The sequence below is a fragment of the Coturnix japonica genome, chromosome 34 (assembly GCF_054131305.1).
Source record: "Coturnix japonica strain WE chromosome 34, WE-NBRP24, whole genome shotgun sequence".
In the NCBI taxonomy this organism is placed as follows: domain Eukaryota; kingdom Metazoa; phylum Chordata; class Aves; order Galliformes; family Phasianidae; genus Coturnix; species Coturnix japonica.
In genome coordinates this window covers 1,913,548-1,931,940 of record NC_140696.1, presented here as the reverse complement: position 1 = coordinate 1,931,940, position 18,393 = coordinate 1,913,548, and the positions used below count along the sequence as shown (strand labels likewise).

The 18,393-nt window shown below is 50.7% G+C and overlaps 2 protein-coding genes across 3 annotated transcripts; both read right to left on the bottom strand.

Moving 5' to 3' along the window:
• Positions 1-2,627: 2,627 nt before the first annotated feature.
• ANKK1 (ankyrin repeat and kinase domain containing 1) lies at positions 2,628-8,496 on the bottom strand. 2 transcript variants are annotated; one of them, XM_015883795.3, is made up of 8 exons: positions 8,166-8,496; positions 6,857-7,151; positions 6,135-6,286; positions 5,624-5,673; positions 5,359-5,514; positions 4,985-5,103; positions 4,458-4,503; positions 2,628-4,108 (listed from the first exon to the last, which is right to left on the bottom strand). In XM_015883795.3, the coding sequence occupies exons 1-8, from the start codon at positions 8,351-8,353 to the stop codon at positions 2,760-2,762; spliced, it is 2,355 nt and encodes a 784-aa protein (XP_015739281.2). In that variant the 5' UTR covers positions 8,354-8,496; the 3' UTR covers positions 2,628-2,759. The 2 variants fall into 2 exon arrangements, with proteins under 2 accessions (XP_015739281.2, XP_085382016.1); XM_085525890.1 differs by lacking the exon at positions 5,624-5,673 and having other exon boundaries at positions 5,359-5,573.
• A 997-nt stretch (positions 8,497-9,493) lies between these two features.
• Positions 9,494-16,776, bottom strand: LOC107324297 (uncharacterized). Its single transcript, XM_032449109.2, has 6 exons — positions 16,486-16,776; positions 12,763-15,877; positions 12,018-12,254; positions 11,380-11,536; positions 11,023-11,152; positions 9,494-10,490 (listed from the first exon to the last, which is right to left on the bottom strand). Exons 1-6 carry the CDS (start codon positions 16,541-16,543, stop codon positions 10,339-10,341), a joined length of 3,849 nt encoding a protein of 1,282 aa, XP_032305000.2. The 5' UTR covers positions 16,544-16,776; the 3' UTR covers positions 9,494-10,338.
• Between the last annotated feature and the right edge of the window lie 1,617 nt (positions 16,777-18,393).

Below are 18,393 nucleotides of genomic sequence, written 5' to 3'. Positions count from 1 at the left end.
ACATCCCTGCTGCCAGTCACATCCATCATCCTGCAGAATTTCAAGCATCGCTGCTAAGAAAACATCTTCGAAGTGCTATTGGAGTAAAAATGTCACACCAACGGAGAGCTATCTGTCTGTGCCTCATATTTAATGTAACGCCTCTGACAGCTTAACAACAGCTAAACAGCTTAGGTCTCAGCAAGAGATCTCCAAGCTCTATGAGAATGAGAAACAAGACATTTTAATTAGAGACAAATATTCCAACTTGTTACCAGCACTGCTCTGCTCAAGGCTGCGAGGAGCACTGCAGATTCATGGATCCCAGTCCTGGCACTGCTGTGAGCAGCAGCACAATGTCTGTCCCCAGAGACCCATGTGGTGACACCAGGCACATCCTGAGCACAACCAGGTGTGCTGTGCTAAAGGACACTCCGCATGGAGGCAAAGCTTGGTGTTGGCCAAGCATCCATTCTTAATTGTACTGTTGTTGATGATGATGTAATGAGTTTACCTTCAGCATGCCAGTGGAGGCATAAGACTGTAATATAGGTGTTGTCTTTTTCATTCTCCTGTAACACAAGTCCAGGCTACAAAGTTCTTTCATCTCACCTCCAGCAGCTGCTAATCCCACCCTGAAAGTCCTCTTCCTCCTCCCTTTGAAAACTGGTGCCAAATAGTTATAAGTGAAATTAGTAATGTTAGGGATTTTTGTTTGTCTTCACTTTACATCTCATCAAAACAGGATATTCTGAAGTTACAAGGAAGCAGCCAATGACACAGAATCACTAAGGCTGGAAAAGAGCTCTAGGATTATCCAGTGCAATCATCCACTTGTATTGCTCACTGACTGTGCTCCTCAGTGCCACGTCTCCGTGGTTCCTGAACACCTCCAGGGACAGTGACCCCACCATTCCCCTGGGCATCCTGTGCCACTGCCCAACCACCCCTGTGAAGTAGGTTTTCCCAGTATCCAGCCTGAACCTCCTGTGGCACAACCTGAGGCCATTCCTTCTCATCCTGTTGCTGTTACCCATGAGAAGAGGATGATCCAGCCAGTTCTTTCCCCAGGAAAGAGTGCACCTGTCCAAGCCAATTCCACTTTTTCCAAAGAATCATCATGCATTTCCCCACAGAACGTGGCTCAGTTGCAAGCAATGCCCACACACCAGCAGCATACAGAGCTCTGCTCCCACAGCAGGAGGTTTCCCAGTTTCTCCCTGCCTGGAAGCAGCCCACCTCCTGCCCTGTGTTTCTGCAATACCCTGCTATGAGTTCAGCTTGTCAGATTTCAAAAGGAAAATAAATGTGCAAGAAGGGACAAAAGGACATTTAATAGCACTCGCAGCCATTGCAGCCACCCCACCTGCTCTTTTATTTAGAAGAGTCCAGACAGCTTCAGTGGGTTGGAGCTCAGGCAAGGGGAAATGCACGCTGCATTAAGCAGTGAAATACAGTTATGACTCACATATGGCAATATATCTTCGGTCTCACAGAACACTTAAAGATGCTTCTGTTCTGTCTCCCAGCTCTGCTGTGATCAAGTAGCTGCCAGCTTTCCTGGGACAATGAGCACTTCTTATGCCTGGAGTGAGCTTCTGAGCAGATCCTCCCTATACAGGGCAGCTCTTGTTGTTGGCTGGGGTGGTAAAGGAGTTCCCTGCCCTGTGGCATTCGCCCTGTACAGAGTAAACAGAGCTGTGGGTTGTTTACTTGCATTGCCACATCTTTCTAGATAAAATGAAAGAGAAAGTCACCATTGCATGTCTGTCTGAAAGGCTAACGCCCCCAAATCTCTCAGCAGCCATGCTGCATTACCTGCAATGCTGCCTAACTGGCTTCAGGACAATCCCACTGATTTCTTGCCTGTAAAAACAACCCCTAATGTAGGACCAGCTGCATAAATAGGATGCATTTGTCATCACGCCTTTTCTACACATCCTCAGAAGCATCCACAAAAGCAAAATAATTTTGAATTTAGACAATTTCATTCAATACCATGAGCAACACTTTCCAGACAAGTCTGTCTGGTCAAAGAGAAGAGGAGCCTGAGAGCAGCCTTCAAACTAATAGCCCTCAGCTAAGGCAGAAAGGAGCCCCACCTGACTGCACCCACCAACTGCACCCATTTCTTGGCTTATCCTTCAAGCCATCTTTGGAATGACAGTCTCAGTGTTTAAGAGATGGAGTGGAATTACTTTGCAGCGCGTTGCATCCATTTAAATACTTCTCAACAAAGATTTTTCTTACTCAGTTTATTTTTAATAAAGGCTCTTGTTACAAAAATGAGATGTCAGAAAATCTGACACATTGCTGCACCATTCGCTTGGTGTCTACTTCCAGCAGCAGGTGAGAATCTCAAGACGCAATTCCCACCTGCACCAAGCTGCTTTACACCAATCTGCTCTGTCAGAAAACAAAGAATAAAAGCAAGAAAATATGTGGAAGATACCCAAATATGCACTGCTATGCACGATTTCAGCAGAGTCCATTTTAAAAGGTAGTTCACATATCCTTTTCTGTCCCCACGCAGTGAGTATCGCAACAGAGAAGCACAGACTAACGCCAGCATCACCAAGCCAAAAGGGGCTATAAATTTGGTTGCTCTCAAGCATAGCTTGTCATCTGCCCTCTACAGCTCTGTTTTCTTTCAGTGTTTAAACTTAAGAGTTGCCATTAAAAAAAAATAAAAATCCCCTGTAATCAGCAGGTGACAGGATATAGGGCCTTCCGACCCTGATACCTTAACATTCGAGTGATAAATGCCGGATGCAATGAATCTACAAATCTGTCCTTCTTGGAGCCGTTCTGGGTCTTGAAATCTGAGCATCATTCACCAGGGTCCTATTCTGCAATGTATTCATCAGCGAGTCCTTGCCTTGGAGCAACGTAATGATGTTTTCTTTCTGATGTCTAATTGCCAACTGGAGGGCTGTGCAGCCAGTAATATCTTCCACATTGAGCAGAGCACCAGCCTTAATCAAGGTCTTTATAATGGCCATGTTGCCTTTGAGGACGGCGAGGTGCAGTGGTGTCCAGCCCACTTTGTTCTTCACGTTGACATCTGCCCTGCACTCCAGGAGATTGATGACAGTCAGAAAGGAGCCCCGCTGCACTGCAAAATGCAGGGGGGCCCACTCGGACTTCTCGGTGATGTTGGGGTCTGCCCCACACCTCAGCAGCTCACAGACCACCGGCTCTTCACTGTAGCGCGTGGCCAAGTGCAGCGGTGTCCAGCCCATGCTTCCCCTGGCGTTCAGCTTGGCACAGCTGTCTTTCAGCAGGTGGATGATCTCAATGTGTCCTTTGAATGAAGCCAGGTGTAGGGGGGTCCAGCCTTTGTCTGTCCGCAGCTCAACGTTGGCTCCATACTTGATGAGTTTCTCACATATGAGATACTTGCCCCTCACCACGGCCAGGTGCAGGGCACTGTAATGGTTTTGGTCCAGGCTGTTGACAGAGGCCCCGTTCTTCAGCAAATAGTGGACTACCCTGAACTTCCCCCTCTCCACAGCAACGTGGAGAGGGGTTCTGTGGTTCTTCTGCTTCTTCTCCAGGTCTGCTCCCTGACTGGCGAGGAGCTTCACCAGGCCGACGTGCCCAAAGCAGGCTGCCACATGGAGCGCGGTTTTCCCGTCCACCTCTTGGGTGTTGGAGTCAGCCTGGCGAGAGAGCAGCACTCGAGCCACGTTCTCAAAGTTGTTCTGGGATGCCAAGTGCAGAGGGGTCCACCCGTCATGTTCCTGAGCATTGACATGAGCCTGGTGGTCCAGCAAGAGGCGAACAATTCGGTCATCCCCATTCTGAGCAGCAAAGTGAAGAGGTGTCCAGCCATCCTCATCGGGCATGTTGGTGTCTGCACCATGCTCTATCAGCACTGAGCAGATCTCTGGTGATCTCTTCTGAACAGCCACTATGAGCGGGGTGTAGCCACAGACCGCCTGGCTGTTCACATTGGCTTTGCAGCTCAGGAGAAACTTCACCTTTTCCACGTTTCCTTGGATCACCATGAAGTGAAGCAGCGTGAGGCCGTTCTCATGAACTCTCCAGATCTCCTCACATAGGATGTCCTCCGGGCTTTCCATCTCACTATGTGAAGGTGGGACATGAACTTCCTGGTGACCGGTTCCTAAAGGCAGGGCAAACAGAACATCAGGGGGGGAAAGGCAGAATGGAACAGCTTGGTGTGCACAAAAAAGGAGGGAGAGCATGTGGGTGCTCATGTTGTGCGATGAAATGAAAGCACCTTAGAGATACAGAATGTGAAACATCTCTTTCAAAGCCATGAGATGTTTGGTTTCTCCATCATGGGAACTTATTTCCTGTATAGTTCATTTTGCTTAATTTAAAACAAAAAGTCCCCCACACAGAAAACTTCCTTGTGCCATATCCTTATCTCTGGAGAGCGAGGAAATAGCCTATTCTACTGGTTTCCCTCTTCCTTATCTTTACATGATGAAGAAGAGATCCCCACTTACCACCGGTTCTGGTGTCTTGAGAGAAGATAAGCTCTTCTTTGTCACTCTCATTTTCGGGAAGGGGGAAAGAAAAAAACATAAGGGAAAGTTGCTTATTTGCATTATACACTTTTTGGCACAGATTTCTTCTTTGCTCCAGAGTTTTGTGCTGCCATTTGTATGGTTTTTTCATCCAATCCTATGAGTAGAGCAAATCATGACACTAATGGGCATGCAAAAGCCTGAAGATATCCCAGAATATCAGGATACTTTGCTCCTTTGCTCCAACTTTCAGATATGGCAAAGCCATAGAGGCAGAAGGAAGGACCTTTCTGTTGGATCATCCATCATTTAGCACAGTGTTCAGCTTCCTAGATTTATTGGGACTTTTCCCATCCCCATAAATGAGTGACAGATGTGCACTCCATGCAGGCACACACAGAGTACTGAGGTGCACTGATGATAAATAGTGATGGGAGAGGAAATACCTCCTCAGCAGCTAGGAGGGACTCAGTGCACTTCCCCAGGCACTGGGCAGCCTTGCTCACCTGCTGGTTCCCAGCAATAGCAGGTTTGTGGGACATCTTTCTGACAAGGCGCTCGTTCTCCGGATCCACAACCAGGCTTTGTATCAGGGACAGCAGCATGTCTGTTTCTACAGGGATATCTGCAGGAGCAGGGAGACTGTTAGCTGTGCTGATTACCCAGTCAGCACCCAGGGCTGTGGGAGTCCTCCAGGTATCCTCCACATGGGGAGGATGGAAAGAGGGGCAAAAAGGATGTGTTGACAGCAGATGGGTACCAAGCACTGGCAAAGCCACAGGCAGTTTAGCTGGTACCCAGTTACATGCAAGCTTATCCCCCAGCTGTTAATTCCTGAAGCTGACCTTTGCCTAATCCATGCCCTGTTTGGCTACTACACCTGTAAAGCTTGGTCTTTGCTTTGGGTCTTGGTTCCAGCACCTCTTCATCAAGTCCACCATCTGCTGGCATTCCCCCGGCCAGTCATCACTGATGGGTTCCAGGCAGGGCCTCTTGCCTGCTGCGACCCTGACGATGATGGCCATCATGTTGGCTCCTGAAAGGGTGACAGCAGCACACAGCAGAGATTTTCTCTGTGGAGGTGGCTGTAATAAACTTTTAATGAATGCAGAGCATGTAAGAAATGCATTCACTCTCATATTTACCTGCATAAGGCTTCTTCTGCATAAGCACCTCCCAAATGACTATTCCAAAGCTGCAATGAGAGATTGTGAGCAATCATTTCCATGGTGTTCTCATTGTACACAAGCATAAAATCCACTTACTGCTTTCATATACTCAAGAAATGGAAAATGTAGGAAATGATGTCCTTCAGGATGGAAGAACTGGGATTGCACCCTCCGCCCCCAGAGGACATTATTGTATGAATCATCACATACATCTCTGATGTCTGCCACAGGGCTTGAGCAGAGGATGAGTGACTTACAGGATTTCTTATGATAGCCTACATCCCTCTACAGCCCATTTTATTCCTACTGGGTTGTAGAGTCAAGTGCATGTGACCACATGGATACTCCATTGCTATTTCTCTTGGATCACTGTGCAGTGTAGTAGTGAAGGATCTGGAATGTAGCTTTTATAAGTGGGCTGCAAAGAAATTTGGCCAAAAGGATATTTGAATGCTGTCTCATCTCTGTGCAGTAAGGCAGGCCTTACCTGTACACATCGTATTTGATTCCTGGCGGCTTGGTGTTCTGCAGAAACATTTCTGGGGGGATGTAGCTCAAAGTGCCCCTCAAAGCAGAGCTTTCAATATATTGCATTCGGCTTGACTGCTCCATCCATCTGGACAACCCAAAGTCTGAGATCTGCAAGCAGAGAACATGATGTTCTCTCTAATGTTAACAATTTCACTTCTCCTTATTTTAGCTGGGAGATATCTTTGTCCTTCACGATCAGGAATATGAGGAGGTGTTTGATAAACCTGAGAAAACCCAACTAAAACCAGAGTCAATGCTTTTCACGGAGCCCAGCCGATCAGCATTTTCCCTTGTGTTCCCAGTTCTGGCAGAATTAGGGCAATGAGGTGCTGGCACTGCTGCCCAGAGAGCTGTGGGTGCCCCATCCCTGCAGGCACTCAAGGCCAGGTGTGATGGGGCCCTGGGCAGCCTGTGCTGGTGGGGGGCAGCCCTGCCCATGGGTGGAGGTGGCACTGGGTAGGCTTTGAGGACTCCTCCAATCTGAGTTCTATGATTCTATGAATCTGCTATATGATCTGGGGTATATCATGCAATTTGTTTACCAGCTGCTTCTTGCAAGCTGCAGATGTCAATTATAATGATGAGTGCTCCTGAAGATCCTTATCAAGCTTCTGGACCCAAAACAACTTATGTACAACCAAGAGAAATGACCCGTCCCTGCAAACAATGAGGCCATACCTTGACATGCATATTCCCATCAAGGAGTATGTTCCCTGGCTTTAGGTCTAAGTGAAGCAACGGAGGTGTCATGCTGTGCAGGAAATTCATAGCCAAGCCCATCTCATGGATAACCCGGAACTTGAGCTGCCATGACATTTTGTGTGTGGGAAGGATTTTCTCCAAAGACCCTCTGGACATGTATTCCATCACTATGCCCAGAGGGCTGTTGCAGACCCCATAGATTGTGACAATGTGCTGGAATTTGATTTTCTCCATCTTGGTTGCTTCTTCCATGAGACAGTTCACACTGGTTCTGGGTGGAAAAAAAAAAAAAGAACCAAGAGATGGTGTCAGTGCTGATCCATAGGTGGAATTCCTGTACAGCAGCTCAGGGCTATCCAAGCAGCCTTGTACATCCCTAAAAGAATCAAATTTCCCCTTGGATTGGTCCTGGGGCAGTCTAGACAAGTCTGCCTGCTGCTGCCAGCTCTGCCAGACCTGCTTCACTAAATCTTTGCATTTTGTGACCTGCTGAACAAGTTGGGGTGCCCAGAGTGCACTGACAGATACCAATCAGTACAAGTGTAAAGACTTCTAGAAGTTAGAAAGCACACCTGGGAATGAATCTGAGCTCACAATGTCATCCTGCAGGGCCACCCACGCATCTAAACACAGTTCAACAGAGCAAAACCCTCTGCCAGTCTTTCTCTGGTGGAACAGACCCCTCATGGGTTACCCCAGGTGCATTATTTCTGGTAGGAAGGCTCACTGCAGAAAGGCACAGCCCGCAGCATGGAGTGCTGCACAAGGAGGGACTTGTGGTTTCTCGCTCCCTTCTGGGGCAGAGCTGCAGGGCATGGCCCCCGCCTGCTCCCTTCCAGCACAGGGCATACAATGGATGGGCACAGGGGTGGGTGCTGCTGCACAGCATTACTTAGACCCTGCCCTCTTGCTTTGGTGGTATCCATAAGATTAAACTTCCTTGAGCTGATACATACAAAAGTAAAACCAATCAACTTGATTCTCTTTTCCCCCAGAATAGAAAAAGTAAATGCAGTATGCAGAGCATAAGCACTGCAAACCAAAGGCATGGCCACTGCCCAATTAAACCATCTCCACTGGAGTCAGTAACATCACAAGAAAAGAGATATCAGCATGTGACTATGAACCAGACAGGATCCTTTCAGCTGGAATGCAATAGAAATTTAGAATAAATAACTTCATCAACCCAGCGAGCCCAGCAACAACAGCTGGAAACGCCTGTGCTAATGAAGTTTAAGACACAAATATGCGCCAGATTACAATGCTGGAGGAGAGCAGTCATTACCTCTCCATGCCGGGGTCCTGCAGCAGATACGGGGAGCATTTCACCGCGTAGACCGTCCTCCACTTCTTGTGCTTGACTTGGTACACGCACCCAAAGCCCCCGCTGGCCACCTTCACCCAGTCCTCCTCAAAGTCCTCCTTGCTGAAGACAGTGAGGCTGCCACATTGCTGCTCTGTCCCCGAAGCCATGGCAGCATCAGAGGCAGCCCAGCACTGCCAGCTGCTCGAGTGTGTTTGAGAAGAACTGGGAAGCTCCTCCACTCTCAGTGTGAATGGGGAGGTGCGTGGTGAGCCAAGGGGTGGGTCTCCAGACCTTGTATGTAAGGAACATCAGCACGTAAACCTGAGAAACTGCTTGCAAATAAATGTAAGCAGCATGGAGAGGCAGGGAGCAAGGATGAAGGAGATGCTGACTGCCTGGAAGGGCATCTCAGGGCAGGAGAACACAGCAAAGAGCTGGTCCAGGCAGTTCAGCCAGCTCAGGCTGCTGGCTGCTTTGGTGGTGGCTGGTGACCTGACTCACAATGACTGCTCCCCTGCCACATGGTGCATGCAGCAGCTGTCATGGTGTTAAGTGGGACACTGATGGGATGGCTCAGTGAACAATGGGCTTTCCAGCAGCTCCAGGGGTCTCTTCAGCAGTTATTACCAATGGATCTTTATTCAGAATCATAGATCATAGACAGCTTAGGTTGGAGGGGACCTCAAAGCCCACCCAGTGCCACCCCCGGCCATGGGCAGGGCTGCCCCCACCAGCTCAGGCTGCCCAGGGCCCCATCCCACCTGGCCTTGAGTGCCTGCAGGGATGGGGCACCCACAGCTCTCTGGGCAACCTGTGCCAGTGCCTCACCTCCCAACCAGTTCCTGCTCCATCAAACAGTCCACCCTTCAGATTCATGTATTTCCAATTTGGAGAGAAAGATGTTGTGGAGGACCATGTTAAAGGCCTTACTGAAGTCCAGATAGACGATACCAGTGGCTCCTCTCTTGTTCACTGATGGGAGTTACACCACCAAAGCCATGCAGTTGGTCAGGCAGGACCTGCCCTTGCAGAGGCCATGATGGTTTGTCCCATATCGCCTCCTTCTCTTCCACTTGCCTTAGCACAGCTTCCAGTAGGATCTGCTCCATAATCTTCCCCAGCACAGCGTTGAGGCAGCCAGGTCAGCAGTTCCTCAGGTCATCCTTTTCACCTTTATTTTATAAATAAGATTGATATTGCCTTTTCTCCAGTCGCCAGGGACTTCATCCTTTTTAATCTCTTATGACCACCTTACCCTAGTTGAGAAAGCAGCCACTGTAAGAAATAAGCTTTCATCACACACAGCATGGAAGCGCCTGCTCTTTATTAACAGCTTTTCACCTTTATGATGCGTGCAGGTACTGAAGCCCACCTTTTCAAGAGGCACCACAACACTGCACAGCGCTGGGCCCTGCAGGATGCAACTGAGTTCTGCAGACAGCAGTGAGTGCAGGCACCACACAGCCCTACTGCAGGGCCACATGCAGCTGCGCAGTGATTTCTTCCCCAAAGCACAACTGCATTGCTGACACATCCTGGAAGCCCTGCTGCAGCTCTGGAAGTTTGGGATGTGTTACCAACAACCACTGAGCACCCCTCGAGCTGCAGCTTTGCACAGAACCTGCTGTGATTGCAGATGCATCACAGGGAAGAGGACAAACCTTTGGGGCTGGGGCTGCTCCTTTGTTTCTACGTCACCCTCAGTGCACACACACTTGGTCTTGCTCTATGTCTTAACTCTCCAGCAGGTTTTAATGACACTTGTCCGGGGCATAAATGGCATTAACAGCTTAGCACAGGGACTATCTATGTGGGTAAGGCAATGTCAAATGGAATGTGGTGCTAATTTCCTCAGCACTACTGCAGTGCACGGAATAATGAGTGCTTCTGCAAGACAGACAGTGAACTCTGACCTAAAGGTTTCAGCTCCCTGGCAGATCTGCTGTCCCCTTTGGATGGGCTGCTTCTACAGTCCTCTACTCTGTAGTTTGTGAGCTCATGCGTGCAGAAGGAAAGAAAGGAAGGAAACAGATCTTGTTCCCTGGGCCAACAGGTCTACAAAAGCAATACAGTGTGCAGTTCAAAAGTGTTTGCTTTTCTGATTAGTGGAGCAGTGGAGCGAGATAGGCAGGACCAGGCAGTTGTGAGTAGTTCATAGACCATGGATTTCTCCAAATGGTGGATAACTCAGGTTTTTGGTTTTCTGCCTGTGATGCAACCAAAGGCAGATGAAAACACTGCCCAAGACAGCAAAGCCAGTCAGGGATCCCAGCAGAATGGGCACCAGCATGGCAGAATTAGGACCTGGAAAGAGAAGTCATTAAGCTGTGAATAACATTAAGGGAGAGGAGAAAGGGGGTTAAAACCCGTTCCTCTTTCCAGCATGCCAAGCAGGGGTGGCTGCTTCTTTCCATAGAGCAGTCTGAACAACAGCCATGCCCATGGCAGGAGGTTGGAACTGGGTGATCATTGAGGTCCTGTCCAACCTCAGCCATCCCATGGTTCTGTGATGTTATGAATGGGTAGTGTCCCCCCAGACACACTGCCTGCTTTGTCATAAGGTCTCAGCAGTCAATGCTCTTTGCAAAATAAATAAATACAGCAATCAGACATACAAGAAACTAAGTGACTCTAAGAGATGGTGGCAGTGAGCTCCGGAAGTCTGTCACGCTCATGATGTGCCAAATTGAATCCATCTCCATTCTAACAGCTGGGAAACATCTAATTAACAGAAACCAGCTGCTGCATTTCCACTACGGATGGGAAGAAAAAGGAAAAAGCTCCATAAATGGAGCTGAGATTTCTGCAGGGTAGAACTGCCAAATGGGAGACCCACCTTCCTCAGGTTTGTACTCTAAGCTGTCTGCTGCTCTCAGAACTGGGCCAAATGAGACCAGGTTGTGTGGGTTTCTGTGCCTGTTCCTGTCCCCTGGTGGGGGGAGCAGCTCCGCACCGACGAAACAGTCCTGGAAAGAGATGGGGAGCACTGAGCAGAGCCTGGCACAGCCCTCGTAGCACTTCCTGCCTCCATAGTGCTGTGCCTCTTAAACCCATGGCATGACCCACATTGAGCATGAGGCACTGACATGGATTTGGTAGGCACCCCACTGCTGAGCCTTGCCAAGCACGGGAGAGGAAGTCTTAAAGCTTCGGAAGGTGCTCAGATCAGCAAAGGAAGACCCTGCCCATGTACCTGCTCACAGTCTGTGTGGCCCTGCAGACAGACATTGAGCTCACAGTGCAGATAGGCCACAGAGTGATTCAGCATCTGGAACAGCTGGATGGTGAAGCTGGCAGCTCCGAACTCACTGCTTGGCAGTAGCTGGATATGTCTGCACTCAGCTGGCAGCCTGGCAAGGACAAACAGAAAACAGCTTCAGCTTCCAAGCACTTCCCAGGTAAGGACAGGGAAGGGGCAGACACTGCTCTGCACAGGCTGTCTGCCAGGTCCTGGGCAAAAAGAATCCCCAAAATGTCAGTGTCCCAGCGTGGATGTGTGCCTGCTGTTGTTTCTTGGAGGTCAGTTGTGCTGAAACCTCTAAAAGGGGGGCAGTGCTGTGGTTCTCAGTGCTTGACTCAGATGCAGCAGCAGCACAGGGGTGAGCTCTCACTGCAGCCCGGGTCTCCCACCTCTGGGCTGCTCTGCTCCTGGGCTGTGTGCTCCCACAGGAGGAGGGGCAGGAGGATGCTGTACAATAATACTGCACAAGAAAGTGGGTCAGGTTATTTTCATGGGTCAAAGCATGAAGGAAGGACAGCTGCGTGTCTTATGGTGTTGATTCCAGTACATGTCCCCCACCCCAGCCCCATCTGGACCTCCTGGTGCCATACCTGGGCAGTGGGCAGCACACAGCACTGGGGCCCTGCAGGCTGCTGGATGGTGTCACACAGCAGGAGCGGAGCTGCAGCACAGGCTGGAGGCTGCTCTGCACAGCCACGAGAGCCAGGAAGGAGTCCTGGGTGGGGGGCGAGCCCTGCAGCTGGAGGCTGGTGTCTGCCACGGGGCGCAGGGTCATCTGCACCGTGTAGTTCCCAGAGCCACAGAGCTCATCGCTGACAACCGCAACGCTGCAGGGGAGAGAAGAAACCAGCTGAGCCCAGCCCGGCTACGCAGCTGCTCAGTGCTAGGGTTGGTTTCCTGAGTGAAACCAAAGAGATCTGCAAGGTGTCTGCAAACAAGTTGAATGAAATGAAGAGCAAGTAGACCGTGGTGTGACCTGAGCCACCTCCTGCCTCTGCACAGCCATGTTGGGAAGGTCCACGTTTTGCTGGCCTGTCTCATTGTGCCATCAGACGCTCCCACATGGCAAAGCTGCATGTAGAGCTGCTTAGGAGGAGAGGCAGGGAATCAAAGGCTGCAACGCAAAAGAAAGCTGGATCTGCAAGGACAGCGCTACCATCTGAGATGTAGAAAGATTACTCATGTTTTTAAATACACTTCTGAGGTCACTGCAGGATGAACTGAGTGCTCATAAACCAGCAGTACATCATGCCCGTGCTGCTGAGCCCATGGAGCACTGTAGCTGTTAACCCCCCCCCGCTGTGAGCGCACAGCAGCAGCCCCTGCACCCATTACCCGCTGAGCACGGCGCCCTCCGGCTGCACGGCGCTGCGGCGGCGGGGCTCTGCCGGCTGTGACCGCAGCGGTGTGAGGTCGGTTATGGACCCTTCGGCTGCTTCTTCTGTCACCTCGCGGGGTCCGACCTCCTCCTCCTCCTCCTCAGTGCTCAGCGGCAGCCCCGCAGCCGATCCTGTTGTAGACGGTCCTGGGTGCTGCCCAGCGGAGCTGTGTCTCTCAATCACAGTTTCTGCAGACGCGGACTGCGCTGGGGCTGAAGCAGCCTCGCTGCGCTGTGCTGCTGCAGGGTGCTGCTCCGGCCTCGTGTTAAACACAGCTGGCAGAGCAGTGCTGCTTCCTGCGGGTCCTGTTTTCCTTGCACTCGAGCTGACTTCAGTTGGCTTTGCATCTTCCCCCACATTGCCCTGTGCTCGGGTGCTCCGATCGTGTTTCACGGCTGATGGCAGGAGAACGTGCACGGCTACCGAGGAAGGCAGGCCTGCAGAGGACCCGGTGTGCGTTCTCGGGTGGGTAACTGCAGCCAGCAGCTTCCCAGACGTTGTTGTTTTCATGTGAACCGCTGCTGAAAATGGTGACAGCACCGGTGTTAGCGCTGGGGTCTCCATCAGGGCCGAGGGTTTGGGCACGGCGGGTGTGAGCTCCAGGTGCTCGGCAAGGTCGGGGCGTATAGAAGAGGGTGGTGTTGGTGCTGCCCTGGGATGAGGAGCCGCTCCCGGACAGGCGGTGCTGCCCGCAGCTGAACCTCTCCCATCGCTGCCAGTGGGAGGTGCTGGGGATGCTGGTACGGTGCTGGGCGCAATCCCAGCCGGTGATGGCAGCCTTTGGAGCGGCTCGGAGCTTTGCGGTGTAAACTGTGAAGGCACAGGGCTCGTGGGCACCCTCAGTGGGTAATTCGTGGTCCTGGCTGAGCGCAGACACTCAGCGCACTGTGTACGGGCAGAGGACGCTGTGGGGGCTGAGCCCTGGCTGGTGCCTTGCAGCGCTGCCTCCTTGCCGGGCTGAGCCTCCACTGGCCCCGCGATGGCAAACGGAGGCTGGGCTGGGAGTGGGGGATCGGGCAGCCCCACCGCTGGCAGCGATGAAGGAAGCAACTTCCCAGCTGTGAGAGGGACACGTGCAGACATCGCCGGGATGTCACGGCCGTGCTCAGCAGTAACTGCGTTCACACCTTCCTGGTTGGTGAACAAGAGGGTTTTGTGTTTGCCTTCACCCTCAGGAGAGGGTCCACCCTGTAAGCCTGGTCTGTCGGTGGGAAAGAGGATAAATATGGGCTTAACCAGGATTAGGCTGGAAAGACTCAGGTTTGGTAAGTTCCCAGGATCTAATAACGAAGAATTTGACACTGTGAGGATTTGCTGAGCAGAAACCAGAGTCCCTATGCTGATATTTGGGAATTGCACAGGCAAAGGGGAATCCTGTGTGGGAAGCAGGCATAGCATGCCATCGGTATTTCTAAGCAGGAAGGACAAATAAGGGAGTGATGGTAATACATTAAGGTGGTCAGTTCTGATAGCACTGAGGTTTGTGTGCTGTGATGTTCCCAGCTGCTGCACCAGGTGCTGTGCCAGGTGTGCTGGGATCCCATCAGAAACAGCAGCCTCCACCACCTTGGGATGTGCAGTTGTGCTGGGTTGGTTTTCCTGAGCAAGAGGTGGGTGAGGAGACCCGGAACGAGCTAAAGTGGGTGAAGTTGGTGTGTGAAGTCCTTGCCCAGCAGAACTGGAGATGGCCACTAACTGGGATCCGGCAGAAGGAGGAGATACAGCTGGTGGCTGAAGTGCTGCATGAACAGCATCAGGGGCACTCATGGCTTGAAGAGCTGCGTGCTCCAGGGTGGATGTGCCTGGGGAGAGTGCAGACGTAGCTCCTTTTGTCTCTGTAGTAGTTTGGGAAGGGTTTAAGGTGGACATTTGTGACTGACTTACTGAGGATGCACTGGTAGAAACCTGTGGCTTCTCAGGGAATCTGGATTTTTCAGGTTTACTTGTCACCTGGTGATCAACATCTCTTTGCAAAACCAGGGCTGTGCTTCCTTGAGAGCTGTGGGTTTCCTGGGAGGAGTGGTGTTTGGTGCAGCTGAGAGTCCGGGGCAAAGGGAGAGCCTGTGGTCTGTCAGCAGCATTAGTGGGCTCTTGAGATGAAGAGTGGGGTAAATCACCACGATCCAGGGCTTCCAGTGGCATCAGTGGGGGAGAGGAGTGTGCATGGCCCTGCAGAACATCCTGCAGAGCAGGCAGTCGGGCTGTGTGTCCAGACCCACTTATGGCAGCCATTGAGTTCCTGCCTTCACTGCTTGCCGTCCCTCCCTTCAGAGGTAAAATAGGGGAGAACTGAGCAGCAGTTGTCTGTGTTGTTCTGGAAGGAGCTGCAGTAGGGCCCCCTGAAGCTGGCCTTGGTAGGAATGCAGAAGTGGTGACCTTGGCACCCACACCCCGAGGCTGTGCAGCTCTGCTGTGGGGCTGTGCATGGGGGCTTGTGTCTCTCGGCCTTTTGCTGGTGGGAGGTGCTGACGGTGGATGCGTCACCATCTTCTTTCTGACGGGAGATGGAGATGCTGTTTCTTTTCTGAGAGGATGGAAATGTATTGTTGAAGTCAGAGGAGACATTTCAAGACTTGGTGCCTCCCTCTGCTGGATGCCTGGGCTGGACAAGGCAGGAGCACCTTGCTGCATCCCTGCACTGGGAATGGGCTGAGGGGTGCCAGCACCAGAGCTGGCTGGGCTGGTAATGGTGGCAGCCTTTCCTGAGGGATGTGGGTGGGTGGCAGCCTGTGACCCCTGTGTGGAGATGGGGCTGCTCAAGAGCTCATAAGGCTGTCTGTCCTGGAGATTCACAGCTGCTGCCATGTGCCTTTGGTCAGACCCCTCCACACCCCTCACTGGCTCCAGTGGTGGTGTAGCTGTTGCTTTTGCAGCCACCTCTGTGTGGCTGGGAATGAAGTCTGCTGTCATTTCATTTGTAGGATCGGCTGCTGGAGTCTGAACGTAATTGGTTGCCTCACCCAAGTCATCTTCTGTGACCGACAGCGGACTGATCCCAGATACCGGTTGGGTTCCTCCAGGAAAGCTCAGGTCTGCAGCTGCACCAAGATGGTGCTCGGCTCTGGGGGCACCTGGCAGACAGAAATGAAGCTCTGTCTATTTCCTTGTCCATCAACTACCAACAGTTTGCAGCAGCACTTTGCAACAGGCTGAGAGGGAAGCAGAAAGTCAGGGAAATGCTTTGGGAACAGCGAGCAGAGTAAAGGGAAACCCAAAAGCAGATACTGCCAATAAATGGATTCTGATGGATGATGGAGACTGGGCTGTTAAGTCTATAACAATTATGAATTATGATTTTTGTACAAATAGATGGAAGCTCATAGCTCAGCTCCAACTCAGCAAAGCAATACATGTGTCTACAGATGTGCAGGAACTCAAATTCTTTAAGGAATCAAAGTCTCAGATAAGGGAAGTGCCCTATATACATACACACACCTTCTGGGGGGATCGGTCTGTGCTGTGAGTGATAGCAGCCCCAGGAACTTGCTTGAGGCACAACAGCATTGCAAACTCAATTTGCTTTCATGCTGTCTAAAGTATTTGGCCAGACAGCTGTTCCCAAAGAAGGTTGTGCTCACTCATCCCCTTACCACACACCTGAGACCCATGGCACTACATCCAGCACTGAAAAGAAGGTGGAAAGGCAGCAAATGACATCAGGTCAGAATGCATCACTCACCAGACAGATCCAACAGCTCCGATGCAATCAGGACAAAAATGGGAAGCAGGTCCTGCATTTTGTGAAGCAGCTCCTGAGTCACCACAATAACGATGTGTGTAGAGGAGGCAACTCGCTAAACAGCCATTGCTGCCTCACAGCAGAGAGCATCGGCTGTGTTGTTTCTGGAGGGGCAGAGTATTGGGTTACTTTATAAGAGTTCAGGTCAGGCAGCAACCAATAAACTTGGTTAAAAAAAACCCAGATATTCTGAAGCCTGGACCAATGGGAATCAATTGATTTTTAACAAAAGAAGACACTGTGCTCGTGTGCATGATAAAGATGGAAAACCTGATTGGGAGTGTGAGAGGCAGCGTGTGGGGCAGCATCTCACTGCTGAAGAAAAGTTCTTCGTGCCACCTGAGCCAAGATCCAAAGCTTGTGACAACGTCTTTGAGCAAAACACAGAGGGATGAGCCTGGATCCCAGGTGGAGGCCCCTCATAAAGCAACCTGCCCAGCCCTGTGAGCCCAAATAACAGCCCTCCTCCACATGAGCCCCACAGTGGAAGGAAGGAGGCCACAGTTCTGCTTCTGCCAGTGCTCCAGGTCTGCAGAGCCCCACCAGAGTTTGTGCCTCATGACTGAGGGTAGTGCTGGGCGGGCTTTGAGTTCTCCTCCAACCTGAACCTTTCTATGCTTATGATACAATTTAAACTTGAATAACAACAGAAGAGAAGGCCAGGGGCTCATTTGGCAATCCTGTACATCCCTATTTCCATTAACAGCAAGCCCTCCCCTCCTTGCAAATGCTCACCTGGAGCTGGTGAGCAGCATCACACAGGTGTCCTTTTAGCACCAGGCTCCTACACACACACAGAAGCAAAAGAAACTCTGGGAGACAGGAAATTTGGAACGATGCAGGCTGAGGAGATGAGAACATTATTACATAGCTGTGAATGTTGTGAGGGCAGCGGAGATTGCATATAAAACAATGAGCAACGTTCAGATAAGCGGCACAACAACAGCTGAGAAGGGCACTGTAAAAGACACTGAGGAAGAGGCGATCGCTCCTGAGGGGAACCAACAATAAGGCATTGTCCATCCTGCAGCAGGATGATGAAGAGCAGCCAGCAGACAGTCCTGATCTGTGCTGACAGCTTCACTGCCCATCCAGCTCCATTGCTCACCAAGGTCATCTCCTTCTCACTGCCACAGCTGTCTGGGAAAGGCACGTATCCTGACTGGCACCCGGGGCAGCCAATCCTGGAACACAGGACTAATGTTTTGGGGTTTCTTGGTAAGACAATGTTGGAATTTCTCAGGCTCAAAGTGCAGTACTGCTTATTTGGGCTTGACTGCTACACAGAGCTATCAAATATTTGTTACCTATTTGCTTTGGCTGGCTGTAATTTAATGGAAAGGATTTATAAAACACAGTGAGACTATTGATCAGATGCTTTTCACTTCCAGGGGAGAAAAAACAGGGGCAGGAGAGATTCCTTCCTCTAAAGTGAGAAGATTCAGCTGTTGTTCTGAGAAGGAGATGATATCAAAAAGGAGGTGGTATATCATTTATAGGCTACTGTTCTAAAGAGATGAGATTACATACATAGATCACCACAAGAATCAAGGGGGCAACTGGAAAAGCTGTTTCAAAGTCACACGCGACTGACTGTGCTTTGTTGTAAATGTAATACATCTCTTGGTTTCCATGTTCAGAACTAAGGCTGAAATGAAGCATCACATTTATGGTCACGTCCTTGTCTAGGTGAAGCTCTGCCAGCTTGTACTAGAGATCTGTATGTAGGTTCACCCGTTCATTTTCAAAGAGAACATCTGTTAAATTTGATGGCCTTCAACCAGCAGCGCTCACTGCTGCTCACCATGAAGGATCTGCAATGGATAACCTTTCAGAAGCATTGAAGAC